General features: G+C 42.4%; 1 protein-coding gene across 4 annotated transcripts; it reads left to right on the forward strand.

Annotated features, from left to right (window-relative positions):
* Positions 1–532: 532 nt before the first annotated feature.
* Positions 533–20,022, forward strand: cxxc5a (CXXC finger protein 5a). 4 transcript variants are annotated; one of them, XM_018692520.2, is made up of 4 exons: positions 533–705; positions 851–908; positions 8,723–9,740; positions 18,526–20,022. In XM_018692520.2, the coding sequence occupies exons 3-4, from the start codon at positions 8,946–8,948 to the stop codon at positions 18,568–18,570; spliced, it is 840 nt and encodes a 279-aa protein (XP_018548036.1). In that variant the 5' UTR covers positions 533–705; positions 851–908; positions 8,723–8,945; the 3' UTR covers positions 18,571–20,022. The 4 variants fall into 4 exon arrangements, with proteins under 4 accessions (XP_018548036.1, XP_018548033.1, XP_050934596.1 ...); XM_018692517.2 differs by having other exon boundaries at positions 533–908; XM_051078639.1 differs by lacking the exon at positions 851–908.
* Positions 20,023–21,069: the final 1,047 nt, after the last annotated feature.

Consider the following 21,069-nt stretch of genomic DNA (forward strand, 5'->3'; position numbering starts at 1 on the left):
TGTCAGCCTTGCACGGTGGATAACCTCTGATCTCCAAATAAAATGATGGGTGAATTGAGTTCAACCTCAACCCCCACCCCCACCCTCCACAAACCACACTCACAGGATTCACTCTTGAAACCAGAAAAAACTAAATGTTTAAAAGAACACCAGCTTATATTAACATGTTGACGGAATTGTTAAGGCATATTATATTTTTAACCTATAACTAGGTTATAAAACAAAAAGATCACCGCTTGTGCAGATCTTCTGCCGTTTAAACAACCTGTAGACTGGGAAATAAAAATAAGCAACACTGAGTTATTTTGAATACATCACTTTATCTCTGAGTTGCAGCAGACAGCTCATACAGGTAGAGTCACCATCTCAGCCCCCAGTTTTATTTTGAAACAACACCTCTCTCCCCAGCTGTCCTGAGATCACACTGAACCGTGCTCGGCCTCTCTCTCTCTCTCTCTCCCTCTCTCTCTCCCCCTCTCTCGTTCGCTCTCCCGGTTTGTTGTTGCCTCGGCTGATGCGCGCGCGCGAGCCGCGGAAAAAGTCCACTTCGGTTTTTCCGCGAGGCTCCAAAAATCTATGAAATGTGTTTGCATGTTCCTCTCTGCAAGCGGGGATGTAGAGGTGGGATTGCAAGGACCGAGAAAGCTGGGGGAACCCACGCGTTCAGCCTCTGAGAAAGTATACGCTTTTCCAAAATAACTGACGGTGAATAATTTTTTTCTTTTCACATTTGTCATTAACAGACAGGCACTCTGGTAGGACTGTGTTCACGGAGAATAAGCTTCTTTTTTTTTTACTCCCCCTCTCTCCCTGCCTCTTTCTTTTTTTTTGTCACCATTCTGCACGGCAGGCTGAGAGACGGACCGCTCGGACTGTGGGAGCCCTCCCCTCTACTCGGATCTGCTTTGGTAGGTGCGAATAAAACGGGCCCGTGTTTGCAAATATGCAGATACATGGGAGAGAGGGGGGGGGAAGGGGGAGGACGTGAAGGGGCTGGTGGTGGTGGTGGTGGTGGGTATCATACTTTGTTGAAGTCTGCTGAAAGTTGGGGATGTCATCTTCTTATAGGATCAAGTTATAGCAGGGTGAACCGAGGGGGGGCTCCTCTGTTATATCCTCAAATGTGCGACTGCAGACCATATGCTGGTACCGCAGAAAGGCTACCGTGCTCATTGATCACCGACTCCAGACAAAAGCCAGCTATTTAGATTTACTCACTCTTGAAATAATAGTAGTGATAATAAATAATAACAATAAAGCTTCACCTATAAAGACGGTGATTGGATGGGTGATGGTGCTCCGGCGCTGTTCTGGGACGAAGGTGATATTTTACAAGCTGTTCTCAGGTTATTTTTTTTTTTTTCTTCAATCTTCATTTCTCTCTTTTATTGGCGTTGATACGGATTCGGCACAATAGTGAACCAAAAGCACGGCGGTTCATAGTGAATCAGCTGTTCTAATAATGCGCACTAAAACTTGACGCTGCCGGTTAATGAAAGCAACGATCAGCGCGCATTAGAGCCGGATCATGCTCACGTTTGACAACAGACTCTCGGTGATCGTCAACGCTGCAGGCTATAATTTAAACTTTTATTTAATCCGCTGTCATCCCGAAATCTAGTAAACGCATGTCACAGTTTTCCACGCGCGTCAAGACAAATGTAAAACTCGTTGGATTTTTGTTTTGCAAATGCCATATTCGCCTCTCTCTCTCTCTTGCTTTTTTTTCTTTTCTCCGGGCATCATTAGAAAGTTCCCAGGTAGCTCTCATCGCGCTACCCCGGAGATTTACAGTCACCCCCCACCCCCCTCACCTCCTCTGCAATCCGCCACCAGTATCGCTGCTCCAAGTGCTCCATATGTTTGCGAATTATTTGAAGTCACAGTATGCACGGCGTGGTTGTTTTTCCCTCCTCTAACTTTTTTTTGTGTGCGCACAGTCCTAATTAAGGAGAATAAGGCGCAGCAGGTTATGGACAATGGATGAAGCCTTGAGTCTAATTACTGTCACCACGCTTGCTTTTTTTTTTTTTTTAACTTCCTCTGCGTTTTGTGCGTCTGCGTGTGTATGCGTGATGTGTGTATGTGTGTGTGTGTGTTTGAGCCTGTCCGTGTGCGCGTGTCAGTCAGTCGACAGGAGGTGGGAGGAATAGAGAATGTGTTGCTCACCGTAGACAAGCACAGAGTCCTGCAGACAGCGCGTCTGGAGGGAGGGGGGGGGCACGCTATATTTGCATCGTGCGGCGCCTGAACTAATGCATTAAGTATATTCTCGCGTCTCCGGAGGTGTAGTGTCAGCTGCTCCAGAGTTTGTGGCCGACCGAAAGGCTCGTAACATTGCAGGAAATTCGACAGTATTTTTCCCCACCTCCTTTAAAAAAAAGACAGAGAGAGAGAAAGAAAGAAAGAAAGAAAAAAAGCTGACTGCGATTACCTGGCACCTGCGCATACAGTGACGTCAGAGAAGCAAACTTATTCAAGAGTTGCGCTCGTGATTCACATATGGACGGACACATGGCACGTGACACTCGAACACAGACTGATTATGACACCCAATCAGACTTGATTTGTAATTTCAGTCAGCAGGGTAATTTGTTTGTTCAATCAAAAATGTAAATAATTCAGGGTTTATTGTTTACTGAAACATAGAGAGTCATGCCTTGGGTTCATCCTTGATTTGTTTCACAGAAATCACAAATGGTCCTAGCAGGTGATGTGAGGCCATTGTGTGGCCCAAGTCAATATGTGTTGAATGTTAAAGCAGCCTTTTTCTTTTCATGTTTAGATTTTTGTTCTGAAGAGAATTATTGGCCCAGACCACTGAGAAATATAGGCTAAACACACACTGACCCTAAATGCTTTCCTCCATCACCTATTGATCCACCTAGTCAACAAGTGAAAAAGCCAACCATCCATCAATCAGTGGTCACTACGTTGTGGACTGACATTCATCTGTCTTTTTAACAGCTGGTACAAAAATCAGCCACCTGAGGAGAAAAATCCTTTTTAAAAGATGTGTATTGAAGGTAGCTGTTAAAGTTCAGAACTATTACAAGCTGAGAGCCGCATGTGAATGTTAAATGAGTTGTTCATGTTCATACAAGTATCATAGTGCTGACAGAATTCACCCAGTAGCACTGTGGCTGTTGGGAGGTACTCTTCATTTTTAGTGCTGTGAATGTAGAATCCATTAAAGGACGACACCATTCAGCAGCGGTTTAAGCGTGAACATTCATGTGAACGTTCCATGCAAAGTGAGAAGCTCTGTTTCATTTGTGTAAACAGATTTTGTCAAAGATTCATATGCTATATTTTGAATGGTCAGTGTTTTGACACTCTTTAGGTGCTCATATATACAGCAGTACTGACCATATTTGTGTGGACGTTTTTGAAAATACTCGCTCACTTCACTTTCACATGCGAAGATTGATATCACTCACATGTCTGTATGCTAAGTATGATGCTACTGCTAGCAGCCCCCTAAAAAGATAAATTAGACTATTCCTTGGCTAAGACCAGTAACTTTCTGGAGCCTCCACTGGTTACCTGGCTGGTCCCGTTCATGCAGTAGTTTAGCACTTAACTCCCGTTAAATGGTGAAATACTGTGTTCGGTATGGTTTAAAGAAACAGGGAAAAACATGTTAATTAGTGAGCCTCAGAAGTGCTTGAAGGCAGATTTTGCTACTTTTGGACACAGCCAGGCTAGCTGTTTCCCTCTGTTTCCAGCCCTTGTGCTAAGCTAAGCTAACCAGCTCCTGGCTGTAGCTTCATATTTAGCGCACAGACACGAGGGTGGTATCGATTTTCTCATGTAACTCTCTGCAAGAAAGCAAATAAACATACTTCCTAAAATGTTGAACTTTTTCAGGTCGCTGATACTGAGATACAAGTTTCATGCTAATTATTAGGTTTAAGCAGCCTACACAGGCCTGGGGGAGACTGTTTTCATGCAGCATGGTCAAGTTGCAAATAGAGAGACAGCAAAAACAGATTTTTCTTAAAGGATGAATACAGTGTTTTTATGGAACAGAAATATCTGGACATCACATTTCATCTAAACACCACATTTCACACTCAAATTATATTGTGTGGAAAAACGTGATTGTTTCAATTTAGCATTTCATGATTTCAGTTGCACAAAATTTGGTATACATGCTTACTGTCACAGCAGTACATATAGTACACTGTATGTGAACCCAGACTTTAATCAAAATCAAACTTCACACACAAAATAATATCATTATACTTATAGTAACTCGTGACATTTTGTTATCCACATTCAAACTCTCAACTGTAGATCAGCTGCTGTTGACAAAGTGTCCAAAGTTGACATCACTCACCAAAACATGGTCCAACTGATGTCAAGACTTTCTATAAGCGTCTTGACTGAATGAACAGCAATATTTACAACTGTAAAGGCATTGTGTCATATGTGTTCAGGCTAGTAAATATAGTCACACTAATACACAATCCTGCTGCAGTTTTGGCCACCAATTATTTTGCTCACATCATGCCTCTCAGGCCACACCCATGTGCTCAGCAATCTCCAGCCGAGCTCATTGGTCGATCTGAAAAAAGGTTTCTCACACACGTAGTTGTTGGACTGTATTGATCATTGGGACCATTTATATCCAGATCTTTATCTCCGGCTCCGCAAATCCTATGCAGTAGGTTTTGTGCAGATAGATAGACAATAAACAACAACTGTTTACGCTTATGTTTTATTTTGAGGCAGCTTTAGGTCCAAGATATGTGGCTCTCGGTGCACCTCTCAGGCCAATTCAGAGAAATCTGAAATGTAAGGCTCCGACGTGAACCACAGCATTAAGTCTGTAATATCACAGGAAATTGAGTAAACATGCTTAAAGGACAAAACAGCACCAATTATCTGGCTGCAGCTGTATGGCATTGACTCTCTCAGTAGCAGAGGCAGTTGTGGTTTAGGAGACAGTTCACATAAGGACATAAGCCTCTTCTGTAAATGATGTGGTGAAGGGATCTGAAGAGCCACGATGCTGGGAGTGGAGGAAGGTGATTAGCCAAAGACTATATGCCATACTCAGGGTTGATGATGATGGAAAGAGTGTGACTGATAGGTCAGTGGGATGGATAGCAGATGCTCAGATGCACACACACACACACACACACAGCTGAGGAGGGTGAGTATTGAGAGCTAAAAAAGGTGCCCCTGTTTTTATTTGTTTCACAATGTGGTAGACCAGAGCAGTAACTGTGGTGGGGTGCATCAGGTTTGGCTAGTCTGGACAGTTAAACTACTGAAACATCCTCATATGAACACTGTCTACATGTCACTATATGCTAAATGATTAAAATTAGTTCAATTTCTGTAAATCATAGGACAGCTGTCAGACATCATGTTGCCTATACTATCTCTTTATCCGGCGATTTTCCCATAAACACAGCACAGGTTTACATCAGTGCACTATAAAACATTGTGCTGAAAAGTCCCTTAATCACTGAGGCATTATAGCTCCAAGTCATGCTTGTCACTCTGATGTGTTCAGGTACAATACAAATAAAACTTGGGCTTACCTAAAAAATCCCAGTCATCTGTCAAATTATTTATATTTTACAGAGGAAACAAAAGGAGTGTGTGTGTGTGTGTCACTGCATTATCGTCATACAGTGGGTGTTGCTGGGACTGACGGAAGGCAAGTCAGAAGCATCTGTGAGAAGCATTGTGTCACATCCATACTATCAGGAGTGAAAGAACAGCAGTTGAAAAACATGTCATTGCCATTTGAAAGACTCATCTTTAAAAAAAAAAAAGGTGGAATAACATTGTCCTAGTTGAATTATTATGTCAGAGCTTATCAGTGATATTTCTGATACTGTTTTCATGAGCTGTGATTGCCAACTTTGTCACTTTGTGGCCAACTTGAGAACTCATTTATTCTTGTTATTGATAATGTGCCAGTTCATTAATTATGTGGAATACTCAAGTCTTTTAGCACATTTACTGTATTTAGATCATTGATGAAGCAGTTGGATCAGAGCTGGATATTCTCCCAGGCCATGATTAATCAAGGAATTGTCTTGTTGTACAAGTAGCTACCCAGATTTATTTTTGTAAATGCACAGCTGCCATGGAGTTCAATTGAGACACTGTAACATAAAAATCTGACCGAAAAAAGTGCCTTTAACAACATTAAAGTATCATAACTGACCACTAAATACATCATTTTTCAGGTCCAGTATTCCGTAAAACCACAAAATCCCTCTTGTATCACTCTGATGATTTGCAGTGCTGTTATGCATTCACCCACAGCTGAGCAGAGATGCAGCTAGTGTTGAGATGCTTTCGGGAAATCGGACCCTGGTCAGTGCTGTAGTGGGAGAAACTGAAACTATGGGGCCGAGGGGCTGCGGAGCTGGCTCTGGTTCACTGGCGCCACATCCCCCTGAGCTGGTGAGAATGTGGGGGCTGTGCTCTTGCCTTTGAAGCTTTACCTCCCACTAATTCTGGCCTTCCAATTTCCACACACTGCACAGACAACCCCCCCACCCCCCATCCTCTTCCCCTCCCTTTCCCTTTGTTTCCCTTATAAGGACTGGCCCGGCCATTTCCTCAGCTTTTCTGTGGGAGGTGGTATGCTTGTTTGTGAACACGGACAGGTCAGAAGAATAGCAGCATAGTTTTTTTTCATAGATGAGCAGTCTCTGGAATCTTATGCTAAAAGCCTGTAGATGCATGCATCTCTTTCCAGTGGAGAGTCTCCCACTACAGGCCTAGCGAACCCCCTTCATAAGCCTCACCCCTCCATGTAAGCTAAGAAAATATATTGCACTAGAGGTTTACTCTTTAAAACTAACTGGGTAGAAATACACAGTCAAATGACAGTAACCAAAAGAAATCAAAAGTTAATCAAAGAAGATCAGCTTCCTTGGCTCTGACTTTGGGCTTTTGGCAAGATTTTCAGCAGCTTCCCAGATTGTTGGGTGACAGAGTCAAAAAAGGGACAGATATTTGTTTTCTCACATATTGTATCACAAGGTTATACACTCAGATCAATGACCATGCAATTGTTAGTCAATAAATGCAACATTTCGTAAGTGACTAAACTGCAGAAAGGTCAATACAATTTATTTATGAAGCGTTCATACCAAATCAGGTGTGTCTCAAAAGGGGGCTTGCAGGTTATGGAGAGGGACATTACTACAGATGTATAACTGATACAACAGATTGACAGGTCAAAGAGGTCTCACAGAAGCTCACTTGGGTATCATTTCAATGCAGGTAATTATGATGATATGGATGTTCAGGACTGTTGAATGTCACAGCACAGATTCAGGGAGTTTTCTGTTGAAGAGCTTACACCTCTGTAATGACTGATTGTTTATGAAATGCTGATGCTTATATATTTTAGCTAAAAGTGCAAAAATATGCATAAACCTGTAGCTGGACCAAAGTGCTAAAAGAGTCATTTAACATAAAACTAATATCAAATATAAAAGAGCTCTTTAGTTACAATACCTCATACTTTGTAATTTATATAGTTCACCAAAGCAATTTCTGTATTTATTCTCCTCAGTACAACTTAATTAATTAGATTTTATTAGATTTGAGTAGCAAGATTAGGCTCCCTACCCCATAATTCCTTTTCTTTTCTAACCAATCAGAGAAACACCAGGGGAGCAGGTGTTGCTTCACTGGTCTGGAGTCTGTGAAGTTTGATTTGTAGATTGATGTGTTAAAAGACGAAGCGGAGAGGGAATTAAAGCTTTTCATTTTCTGAGGTTGAATTTTAATTTAATATCAGCACATCTTGATCAGTGTTTTCTGGGCTATAAAGGAAAACACTGGGTGGCCCCAGTCAAAGAATTAATTTAATCAGTTCTGTGTGGACTACGAGTGTCACTAACTCCGATTGTATCAAAGCGCTTTGTGCTACATACAGGTATTGAAGACCATGTAAACGCACTGACAAATAAAACTGTCAGCATTTAATGTGCATAGTTTCACACCATAAAACATTATTATATTTTATATTATTTGTCAGATTTTACACATTTTTCAGCTTGGATCGGGATGTTGTGTTTGTCATGTTGGCTAATTTAGTGACTGTGATCTTCAGCTGTTACTTCTCTTCAGACAATGTGAGAAGTGTCACTCGTAGTGATAAATCTACAGAGAATTATCACGCGAATCTGTCGCTCCCCAAGGCTTTTCAGAGCTTTGTAGCAAGCTACACCTCAAAGTTTGCAGGTTTGACCCCCAACCACACTGTGTTGCTTCAGTCTCGTCTTTCTCATAGTGTTGTTATCAGCTGTTTTCAGTGAAAAAGCCCTAAAAACCCACTGTTCACTACCTGCTCATCACCAAACAGCAGACAGTAATAGTTAGCAACTGGCTGGTGGAGCATTTAGCAGCTAAAGAGCTAACGGTAGAGACCAAAAATGAGCTAAAACCAAGTGAATACTGAATGCTAATGTTTCTGATTGATGTGTAAATAATCAGACTGTTTGCTCCAGTTCACAATATCAACTTAAAATGTGGAAAATGTTCACAACTTGTTTCCACTGTCCAAACATCAGTTAAGAGACTGTGTTGTTCTTCTTGCTTTTGCCTAAGTTGACTGACAAATATGTCACTATGTCATGATAAATATATATAATGTTTCTCTTGAGTGTTTCAGTGTTTTGGTGAAGTGATTACTGATGAGTAAATTACACACCTGTCTTCTCTCCCTTGTGTTAAGATTCCAGACGGCCCATGGAAGACCGTGGATGAGGGCTGAGCTGTAGTGCGGGCAGAAGGCTCCGGGCCTGCCTGTTGTCGGCTGGTTGATTGGTCCATTGAGGTGAGGCGCCACTCTCACCGGGGCACAGAACGGACCGAGAAAAGGTCTTTGCTCCCCCTCCTCGCTCACCCCTGCCCCCTTTCCACCCTCACCCCCAACCCAGGCACGTACGCTCTGGACCATGTCTACCGGACTGTCGGAGGGGGGCCGGACAGAGGACCTGGACCGGAGTAGCTGCAAGCAGGACTCTCCTGTTACAGAGCGCAGGAACCGCAGTGGCATCATCAGTGAGCCCCTCAGTAAGAGCCTTAAAAACTCCCGTACCCTCTCCCAGTATACAGCAGTCTCCTCTGCCACCACCAATGGACACACGGACAATAGTGAGAGTAAGAGCCACTCGGCCAAGCCTCAGCCACCCCCGCAGCCCCAGCCCACTGTCTCCGCACTGACAGCAGCCAAGTTGGACCGAACCCTAGAACAGGTTCTGGAGGGACAGAATGGCCTGCTGCACTTTGCCCAGGCAGCAGCACTGTTAAAGCGGGCCGGTATGGAGCACATGCTCCTGCCTGGGGGCATGGGAGTGGGAGTTGGCGGTGGAGACGCAGGCTCGGGGGCTAGCGACTTGGAGGGTACGTCTGTCACGGACGCCGTAGGTGGTCCTGTTGACTTCCCATATGGAGTAGGGGGTGGCTTCCCCTTCAACCCGGGGCTTTTCATCATGACGCCGGCTGGAGTGTTTCTGGCAGACAGCGCGCTACACATGGCCAGCCTGGCCGAGTACCCAGCGCAGAGCGAGCTGGCCTCTGCTATCAACTCCGGTAAAAAGAAGCGAAAACGTTGCGGCATGTGCCCACCTTGCCGACGGCGGATTAACTGCGAGCAATGCAGCAGCTGCCGAAATCGCAAAACTGGCCACCAGATCTGCAAGTTTCGCAAATGTGAGGAACTGAAGAAGAAGCCCTCTGCTGCTCTGGAGGTAAGAGGGTGGTGGTTATGATGTACCTTTGCTTTAAAGGGTTTTGATCCAAAGAGTTACTACAATGCTTCAATGCATTCCCAAAAACTAACAATATTTGGGCACTTAAGTGAAGAGAAGCAGAGAAGCCATAAATTTGTCACCATGGGATTGAAAATTTGGAGATGATCCACACTGAGGAATTACAAAACTGTTTTAAAAAATACTAGAGAGAGAGAGAGATCTGCAAACCTCACTGACAAATTGCAGCTTCACACCTGAAAGCACAAAGAAGGTCTTTTAAGGTTCATACCTGAATGTCATTCCCCTTTAAGGGAAATAGTACAGGGGGGCTTTTTGGTGGGGTGATGGCTCCACAAGCAGGGAAATGACAGGTGGTGAGGAGTGCTGTGGGTATGTGCAGGGTAAGCATGCACCATGGGGTCTCTTTAATCTGTCCACCATAACCACACCATCACCCTGCCTCTTTCAATTGGAAGACTAAGTCTCTAGCCAGAACACAAGATTGTTTGTGTTTTCCAAATAGAGCTGCACAATCTAGTTCCCATCGGTGGAGCGTTTTCTGTTTGTTCCCGTGCACATCCTGCTTTACTTGTGCATACGTTGATTGTATAGGATTTTTTTTTCTTTTAAATGAGTGTGGATTCAGGGTGTTACTAATTGTGAATATGTGTACAGTATGTGTTTGTGTGTAAGTGTACATGCGTGGGTATGTTTGTGTATGTTTGTGCATGTAACAAGGGCCATCTGGCCACAGAGCTGTCATCTGGAGCACCAGGTGTCAGTGTGGCACATGCCCCCCCCCCTGCTGCCGCTGTCCTTCTCTCCGGTGACACTCCTGCTCATCTAAATGGCCCTCCTAACTTCCCTGCCTGTTACCTCCATCACACTCAGTGGCCTAACTAACCCCGGCTGTGGTGATAGAGCGACCAATCAGGAAATCAATTTCAGCAGATGTTCCATCTCAAAGGAAATAAACTTTTTGTGATCAATGGATAATAGTGTCACTTTGGCATTACATAATAAATTGATAGATATGTAACATGGTGTGAACATGAACCAGTGGAGAGGCCCCTGGTCTAATTGACACAAACTGGATCTGTGCTTCAAACTGCTAATGGCTTTACTTCTTTCTCTTTCTGATGCTGATTGAGGGTGACAGCTTGGCCTCTTGTTTGTAGGCTGAAAGGTTGGTTGTTCAATCCCCGTGTGCTGACTTTGGCCATCCACAGTGAAATGCTCCTTAAAGGGATAGTTTGGTTATTAGAGTCAAACAAAATGATGAAAACCTTCCTCAACTTGCAGAGATTTAAAATGTGCTAAAACGTCTGGTTTCATTGTTGTCAGAATTATTTTATTATTGAGTGGTAACACATGCGTAGGCACAGGCTGATGTGAAAAGTCTGTGTACATTATCACACAACAATAACTGAATATACAGTACTTGAACATAGCTCTTGGCAGCAATTAGTATACCAGAAATTGAAACCTGAAACAATTAGTCCATAAAATAACAGAACAGAAAAAGAATTAGCAGCTATATTGATAATCAACTAATTGTTTTCTTTGTCATAAATCATTGTAAAATAAATATTTTTGGGGTAATTGTACTTCTGGATGCCCACAACACATTTGAAGATGTTGTGTTTGGCTTTGTTAAGTTGGGATGGGAATTTTAATTATTTTTTTATGGTTTGTTAAATAAACAATTAATCAAAAAAAATATTGATAAATCAATCAATAATAAAAATAACTGTTAGTTGCATCATACCATAGAAATAAATGGGAACCTGTGGCTGTGTCAAACATAGAAAAGAAGATGGTAAAATTTGGAAAATAGTGTGCAACAATCAAAAGTATACATATTTGTTGAGAAGAAAATTAGCTACAGCATTTTAAAAAGCTGTGGCATGGTCCCTTTAATAGTGTTACATTCAGCGTGCTGATGATCATTGCAGACTGATGTGTGTGAATATCAGCAGTGTTGTTTGCCATTGTTGCATTGTTCAGTTCCAAGTTGATGAGCAGCTTCATTTGCCTCCGTTGATGATTCACCAAACTGGTGAGAGGTGTCAGCTCGCGATGTAGGTGGTCCGACTCAATGTCTGTTATGAAGAGGACTTTAATTTTAGTTTATGATCTGCAGCTGATGTTGGCATAGCCTGTTAGCCTAATACCAGTTGTTCAGACCAGTGATGCCGCACCCAAGGGGCCTTGAATATTCATGAACGTTGATATAGGTCATCATGTTGCTTGTCACGTCACAGTCTGCTGATGGTGCTGGTGGCCACCTCAAATGAGAGAAACTCCAAGGTAACATAAACCTGCCAAGCCTCCAAGGACCAAGTATAATAGCAGTCTGATTATTGACTTTAGTAATTGTATGGGCTGTAATTACCTTGCACACATTTTTTACTCCTGACATTTGAGAAGATGTACTTGTCGCTAATTTATTTAAGGTGTCTGTCAAGCAGTTTCCTCTTTTTCAGACCAGAAATTAGAAGGCAAATATCTCTGTACAACTCAATTACAGATTTACAGTATAACATAACATTAGTGACTGTTAAGGATAATATCAGTGTTTTTAAAGGTTTGCAGTTGCAGTATGAGGTACAATTCTCGACTACATCATTCCTGGTGCCTGCACAACATTAGTGTAGATGTCAAAAGCAAACAGTGTGGAAAAACAGCTGTCAGACTTAAATGTTGCCTAAATAGTCCATCAGACATCAGAATAAACATGAAGTTTTATTGTTTTTCACCAGGCAAAAAGGTGGATTGCTGCACTAAAGCTGGTCCATGCATTAAATGGAAAAGGATGTAAACACGTTGGTGGTCAGGGTCTCATTAATTGCTCAAAAAACCAGGCACAATGTAGGCGCATTCGATAGATGAAATATGACATTATAGCAACAACAATGCGGTGCAGTCTTGGTGGTCTGAAAGATGCCACAGTGCCACAGATGTACTGAAGGTCATGAGATAGCGACAAGAAAGGCAACAAATATTCATACCAAAGTGTGCAACTCCTGCACATCGACCCATTCAGACAGCACAAACCAAACCTTAACTTCAGCTGCCTGACACCCCGCTGCAAGAAACAAAATCTTTATGTCAGAATAATCCTTGTCCACACAGTGTATTTTGGATATCTTTGTTTTACACTGTAAAGTTTGTACTTCAAGAATGGCTCAAAGCAGCTAATCATGAATACATTGCAACACAGTTGACATGCTTCTGAATATTAAATAGGTCTTAAAATCGGTCTCTAAAATTGGTCTCAAAATGAGACCAATATTCTCCTTCAGTTAGGAATCTGGTCTGCAACCAGTTATGTCTTTGCCCCTCCTCCCCCCCGTACAGCACTCTGACTATTGTACAATTTTATTTCAATTTCACCTGTTTTTTTTTTTAAATTTTTTATTTGTCCTCATGCACTCATACATTTCCCATTAGCAGTCTAGTTGTTGTCTCAAATGGCTTTGTTATTAAGTCAACAGCTCTTGTTCAGCAGGTGATTAGATCAGAGAATACAGCCTGGGCCGCGCCGTCAGAGAGCGTGATGTCATCAGCACCAGCTAAATGTCAGAGGATGAGACTCACAGAGGATGTGCTGCGTCAGGAGAGAAAAGTGGAGAGCGCAGGGAGTCAGCGGTAAATCTCAAATGTCAATATTGAGTAGATGATGTAAGATTGTCAATTACAGTGTGTGGCTTCATTGCCTTTAAACAATGGTTCAATTAGAGAAACTCCTGCTTTCCCATCAGTGTTTTTAATGCATGTTCGTGGCGACTTGAGGCAGCACCTGTGCCAGCAGAGAAGATCCTCCTGGCTTTCCACAGTCCACAGTGAACCGCACAGAGCCCCAGCTGCAGCTCAAACAGCCCCTGAGTGTCACATTCCCCTTCAATCAAAGACAGAGCGGCACATCCCCATGTCCGCCGTGTGCTGTGTGCAGTCTCAAAAGGGGGCACGACGTCTTATTTACCATGTGTCTCGCGGTCAGTTTTTGTCAGATGGTTTTGGACTGCTTTCCTGGCACGTCCATGTGTTGCATGCACATGTGAGTAAGAAAAAAAAAAAAAAACGACTGGAAGAAATATCTCGGGCTTTGTTTGTTTTACTGCATTTGCGTTGAAAGGTTATGCTCGTGTGATTGTGTGGAAGCCTGTGAGCGTTACACAGCGTTGGTACACAAGTGCAGTCCAGCAGCAGCGTGCTTATTTTAAGGGTGTTGACGGTCTCCATTGAAAGCTCATGGCAGCTCAAAGAGGAGCGTAAAATTGGCAAGTGAGGGGGAGTTAGCATGCTGAGGCCTTTGCCACCTCATAGCTCACTGGCTGAAGATGTCTGGATTTATTCTGGGAATGCTACATTTGAGAGAAATAAGTGGGATGGCTGTTCCTCTCTGCTCTGTGTCTGAATGCCCTCCAGTGGTGTCAGTCTCAGCGATACTGTTCAACATAAAGCGAAAGAGGGAGAGTTGTAGTGTACCTTGTTTTTCTCTTGTATGTCACTGTATTACACTGAGGGTGCACTGTACATGTGGGTGGTTAATATTTGAAAAGATTATGCGACAAGACAGGAGCTGAGTCTTTGTCTCCTTATAGAATAACATATCTTATAATGAAATTCACTGATTGTGTGTCAAAGACTGTGCCTTTTTGTCATTAGACAAAGCTAACACCTGAGCATACTAGCGTTGTCCATTGGGGGCCACTTTGCTGGTATCAGGCATCGACATAGGAGTAGCGTATTCCCTCACGGTCTTTCCTGCCTCCCAGACACCGTACACCAGACAGTCAGGACAGAGGAGACTCATGCAAACTGACAGGCATGCAGACTGACACTGAGACACATGGATGTGTGGGCAAGTTGCTGGGCAGACAGAGGGACAAGTTGGAGTGGACAGAGGAGGCTGAGGGGGGCAGAAAGAGAAAGAAAGCAGTCAGGCAGCCAAGGTGTCATACTGTGGGGCTGATATCAGGTTGTAGTCAGCCCAGTGAGCACAGATTTTGTTATTTGCAGGTTAAAAGAAAAGTATTCTAGTGACATGTAAACATGGTCATTTAAATACTATTGAAACATTATACAAAAGCCTGACATAAAAATATCTTTATATTTCAACCAAATTAGCCTAGTTGTAACCTAGATACCCATATATTTTTTGACTTGTGATTACTGGATGAGTATTGAGATGTATAGCATGAAAGGTCTGGATCGCTAGTTTTAGGATCTGTCACCATTCAAACATTTCCAGCATCGTTTTTGGTATATTTACAACTAGAGCTGCAACAATTAGTTGATTAATTAATCAGTTGATTGCCCAGAAAATTAATCTGCAGCTATTTTGATGATAGAATAGTCGTTTCAGTCATTTTTTGAAGCAAAAGCACCAAACCTTTTCTGATTCCAGCCTCCCAGATTTGTATTTGTTTGCCTCCTATTTCAGTAAATAGAATACCTGATGGTTGTACAAAACAAGAAAATTGAAGACATCACATCACTGTGGCCACTGAGACATTGTGAACATTATTCTTTCACTATTTTCATGAGTGATTAATTGATTAATGAAGAAAACAATCAGCTGATTAATAGATAAAGAAAATAATTTTTAGTTGCAGCCCTATTTACATCAGTGACATGTATGATTAACTAATGAGTAGAGCTCATAAATCAGATTGTCTCCTTCCCATGCTTTGAGATGTATGTATTGGTCCAGTCAGAGAAACTGTATCAGTTTATCTACATATCAATCATAACTGACTCAGGAAGGAAAATGTATCACCCCTTCAGCCAGACAAACAGTGAGTGTTTATGCCAACTAGAGGTCACTGGTGTTTTCATTCAGTTGTTTTAAAGGTTTCCTTTTCTTCCCCTCTGAACAACAGACAGTGTTACAGCCCACATACAGTACTGTATGTGGAGATGCTTTGTGTTTAGTGTGTCAGTTTGTGTGTTGTTGTTTTTTTTTCTTGTGGGTGTCCATAAGGGAATCCTCACAATTGTCGAGGATAAAGCCATGAAAACAATAACCAGACTGCTCAGCGGTGCCCTGGGGCAGAAATTGAATTCATGATGGCTTAAACTGGCTAACAGGAATTTGCATCAGTAACACCTAACAGCACGCACTGTACTCTGAAAGGCCATTATAAATGATGGTGGATTTAACTCATTTAAGAAGCAGTTAGTCTCAAAAAAGGAAAGGATGTTTCCATCTTCTACTTTTGTGGCGTGTAACACGCAAGTTGTTTGTGCCATGCTAAGACAAATGTGCTTGCCTTGTTTGAGAAAACACATCCATCGATTGTAGTGATTGGCCACTTCACACCCACAGATCCCATCTGTTTGAACCTGCGCAATCAGTGTTGGTGAAGGAAGGCTTTTTCTATTCCTGAGCTGCTGCCATTTTTCCATTGATTGCACATGTTTGATAATGAGAGAAGGAGAGAGGGTGAAAAAAAAAAAAGAGCAGTGTTCACAGTTCAATCGAGGGATGTGTTGATTTCCTTCCCACGCATTACGTCACGGTCAGTCCGGCCTTTACTGGGTTTTTGACATCTGTGGCAGCGCCAGATGTTCCTGTCCTCTGACTGTCTTCTTAACAGCTGAGTGCTGCTGTAGAAAGGTCACAGAGATGGATGAGGGGCTGACTATATTTAACAAACAGACCATAAAATAATGTTGGCAATATGCTGCTGTTAACCTCCAGGTTCATGGCTCCTGTTAATATTCACTAAAAGAGCAGCCAGAAAGAATTAACATAAACATACACTTCAACACCTGCATCCATCAAACAACATTAGCTACATCTTTGAGAAACTGATAGGAAGTCTAGAGGCTGATGCGAACTGACACATGCACATGTAGGTAAGGACCAACACTGTGGCGTTCAGTGTCTCTGCTGTCAGATAATTCCTGATTGAGTCAATTTAACAAATAAAGCACAGTGTGGGTTATATTTAGCGGAGATCGCCTGAGTAATTACCTCGTTTGAAGTCTTTTTACCCGAGCGAAAAATGTTTCATTTTTGTCAGCAGGAGTTAACTTTCAAAATGAAAGTAAATGAAACCTGGGGAGCATGAACCGCGCTGTCACTCAGTTTCATGTCCAGATATGAACAATAGCATTTCAAAAGAAACGCTGCGCCACTGATTCAAGGGTAGAGGAATGGTTTAAGTGGGCCTGAAAAGTAATTAGGGCCGGTATTGTTTTTGGTTTCAAACAAACTTCTCTCAGCTAATGGGCCATTTGCCTCTGAGATGCCTTTGTTGAAAAACTCATAATTCTACTGCAGCTGGGCGAGAGAGCTGCGCAACAAGGCACACAAAATCCTACATCTGATTGTGTTCGAGTTACAGATGATTTTTTCATCAGAATGTGGGGCAGAATTTTAACTTTTTCATCTCTTTATTGTATGTGGCAAAACAAAGATGTGAGTGCCAGTGATGTATGACACATGCAGTACATCTCTCCTTTTCAGTAGGTGTGACTGTAAGCACGTGTGTGTGTATGTGTGTATTTGTTTTCGCACTCACAGTATGTATGTATGTTCCTCAGTAAACCCTCTGCTGTTGAGTGCTGATGGAAAACTGAATCTGAATCCATCGTGTGTGAGAGTTTGAGTTTAACAGTCTCACTGTTTGGTGTGATTTCGGGGGTGTATTGTGAGTGTCAGTTAACGTGCCACTGTGTGTGGAGGTGTGTGACTGTACTTGAATACATATTGGTTCGGTGTGAGAGTGTGTGTGGGTGCATAAATGTTTGCCGAGCTCCTCCTGCCTCGCTCCAGGCAGAGCTGGGCTGACGGAAGGATCTGTGCTGCAGAATCGAGTTGCTGAGGACGCCAGCCGCGCTCGCAGCTCCAGGGACCCCCGAGTGGCTCTCTGCTCTCTATCTCCTGACTCGCAGGCCCGACGCTGCTGCTGCTTTAGCCCCTGCAGCTGCATGCATGTGTGCCACTCCTGCTCTGTGCAATCAGACACACAGATAACCACAGAGAGAGAGGGAGAGAGAGAGAGAGGGGTGGGGAGGATGGAAAACGGCATCATCATTGATGAGGGTGTGGGAGAGCAATGCGTGTGGTGGTTAAATAATAAATGTGGCGTATCGGGTTTTTGTGTGAAGCCAGGACTGAAGCCCGTTCCTGTGGTGGTGGTGGTGGTGGTGGTGGTGGGGGGGCAGCTGATGGTCCAGACAATGTAGGATGTCGTGATTTCACACATAATACTCATCCAGGGATAAGGAGTGAAACAGAGCTTGTGCTGGATTGATTGGCTGGTCAATCAATATGGTGATTGACATTTATCATTTAAGTCCGTCATCAACTAAAAATAACCAACATTCATTAGTTCTGCCTTTGTACATGTCAAGATTTTTTGTTTTTGTCTGTTGTAGAATGGTACAAATTGAATATCTTTGGGGGGTTTTCACTGTTGATTCGACAAAATAAGCAATGTGAAGACTCCACCTTAGGTTCTCGTCACTTATGAATGTTTTTTACATTTCATATATTAAGCAATTTATTGAAAAACTATCAACAAATTAGTCAGAAATGACAATAATCATTACTTTCAGCCCCGAATTAAAGAAACAACAGAGAAGACACTTAGTGAAATAGCAGATTTTGTGGTTATATATCAGCAAACACTTTTAAAAAACTGTGTTGCTTTTCATTAACAACTCCAACCTCCTGCTCTCTCTCTCTCTCTGTCTCCCTCTCTCTTCTCCCCTCCCCTCCCCTCCAATTCCCCCCCCCCCCCCCCTTGTCTTCCGTTTCTCCAAGAAGGTGATGCTTCCTACAGGAGCGGCGTTCCGGTGGTTCCAGTAGGACTCCTCCTCCACCCCCTTACCCAAAGCTCTGCCATCAAGTGCAATGCCAACTCCTGGATTGTCTCCGGAACAGACACTGGCTAATAAACAAACAAGCAACAAATAAAAATTAAAGGAAAAAAAAAACAAGAAAAAAAAAAACATAAAAATGAAACAAAAAGAAAGCAGAACATTAAAGAAAAAAAGAAAAAAAAATCAGTCGGGTAATGGATGCACCTACTTATTCCTTGAACCAAAAATGAAGCGTAAAGAAAAGCATCTATGGCAACTTTCATTCCCTTTTCTATGTTTCCATTTTGGTACCTTTTGTCCTTTTTCCAGCAGGTTTTTTTTTCTGTTGCTTAAACATGGAACTGTTCATTACCAGAAACAGAAATGACGGACTGAGTGTGGACAATCAACTAATTTCTGTGTTTGGTGTTAATGTTGTTCATGTGTGGAAAGATACAGTACTTGTGTAGAGAATGTAAATTTACAGCTATATTTTAAAACTAGTGGCTAATGGCAAACATTATTGTAATTCTTCACCATTATGTTACTTAAACCCTTGTCTATTTTACGACTCACTTCGCTGAAGAGTAAAGGTTTTCAGACACATTAGTGGAAGAAAGTGTTTCAAAAATTGTGATGCTGTTGATTTGGGACTTAAACAAAGAATAAGAAAAAGTCATGTTATATCGAGCAGGTTTCCAGAGATTTTTCCCTGGGTTGAAGACGCTGTTAGCCAGAGCCGTCACTACTGTAATTTCCTCAATCAGCCCTCCTCTGCATTTCCAAACTTTTTTCCTTTTAGTGAAACTGGCAGCCTTATGTTACTGTGGCCCTACTGAGCATGTGCCAATACTGCTCAGGGCAATAGCACTAAGAGACAGCACTTGCTCTGAGTCTACCCTACTGAACGCACTGAGACAAGATTACATTTTTTTTTTATTTTGTTTGTTTATTTGTTATATTTTCATGATTTTGTTATGTTGCTGGGTAGCTACAGCTTTTAAAAATAACCAATCTTTGTATTCGTTTAGAAAATTGGACTGGTTTTGTGAATAAAAAGGAATGCATGTATTCGTGTCAAAATTTACAGTTCTGATGTCTGTCTACTTGTCTATTTGCATGTTTTTTGTTGTTTTTTTTTTTAAACAGCTGGTTTGACTAAAAAAGAAATATTGACTACAAATTTTCCATAGATTGGTGAAACTGTTCCCTTTTCTTTTATAATTGGATGTTATAAAAATGAAAAAAAAAAAAAAAAAAATCTGAAAGGTTCTGACAGGAGAAGAACTCATTAAAAGTAAACCAGGCAGTGGTATGGATCATCGTGATGTCCTTGGTTTGACTGAGATATTTCTCTCACTGCCTGTGTGATAACTTCCTATGGTGGAATGACTGATGATGGAGCCTTGCTATGCTCAAATGTAACCAAAATTATTTAAAAGATGTTTTTGAATAAGAACAGTTTTGATTGCAGTGTTTCTTCAAAAATGCATGAAACCGCCTGAAAATCCTCCTGAAAATGTCTTTTTTTTTTCCCTCAAAGATTTTTGCTCTTCTTCTAAGACCTTTGTGACATTCACACTCCTCCATGACATTTACAGGCAGAAAACACAAGCAGAAAACCATTCACAGTCATGGATTACTAATGGGAAGTTTTGTCATCAGAGCTATTGTAAAGAAGCCTGGATAAAGTGTGTGTGTTTTAGGGCTGAGTGTGTTATGCATACATTGAGTGGCAGGGAAGACATGGATAAGTGGAAGGTGTGCTGATTTAAAAAAAAAAAAAAAAACAAAAAAAACCTTTCCAAAAATGTGGTCAGTCTCACATGGGTCTTAATGTAATTACTGATTCTAATGCCTCAGGTCTGTGACACTAGAGTGGATTTCCATTTCCTGCAAAGTGATGATTTCCAGTGATTTTTTTTTTCACAGCTCCATAGTCACTCTTTCATATCCAGGTGGAGAAGTAGATGCAGATTTCTGCCGCAGCCGTAGCACTGAGTGTTTTTAATTAGTGAATATCCACGGTGGAAGGCCCAGTATGGTGGGCTTGTGTACGAGCTCGTGATCAGCTTGGCGAGCGTAGGGTTGGAGAGTGTAGCTATATTCCCAGCTTCCCCCCCGGTGACAGTGCTGGGCTAGTGCCATCGCCATGGCGATGGGGGGAGTGTGTGCGTGAGTGTGTGTATGTCTGTGTGTGTGTGTGTGTGTGTGTGTGTGTCTGGGGGGGGTGGGGGGGGCAGCTGAGGCCTTTCATTATTAATGTGCACCGCGGCGTCCTTACCTCCTCTGAGCCCGCACAGCTCACTGCCTGACCTGCCATCCAAGGGAGAGGGAGAGGGGAGGGAGAGGGTGGGGGGCTGGAGGAGGCAGAGATAAAGAAAGAGAAGTGAGCCAGAGAGAAAGAAAGAGACAGCACGACTAGCATATAGTGTGGAAGCACACGGCTGTAAAGTAGAAATTCATTCATGGACACTTTTTTTTTTGCCTTTACACTCGAAATCCA

This window comes from Lates calcarifer, linkage group LG20, assembly GCF_001640805.2.
Source record: "Lates calcarifer isolate ASB-BC8 linkage group LG20, TLL_Latcal_v3, whole genome shotgun sequence".
Lineage (NCBI taxonomy): Eukaryota > Metazoa > Chordata > Actinopteri > Centropomidae > Lates > Lates calcarifer.

Excerpts from the sequence above, each read along its gene's own strand:
- cxxc5a (XM_018692517.2), top strand. The coding sequence starts at position 8,946 with ATGTCTACCGGACTGTCGGAGGGGGGCCGGACAGAGGACCTGGACCGG. Across the intron at positions 9,741-18,525 it reads AGCCCTCTGCTGCTCTGGAG|AAGGTGATGCTTCCTACAGG; the intron begins GTAAGAGGGTGG and ends CGTTTCTCCAAG.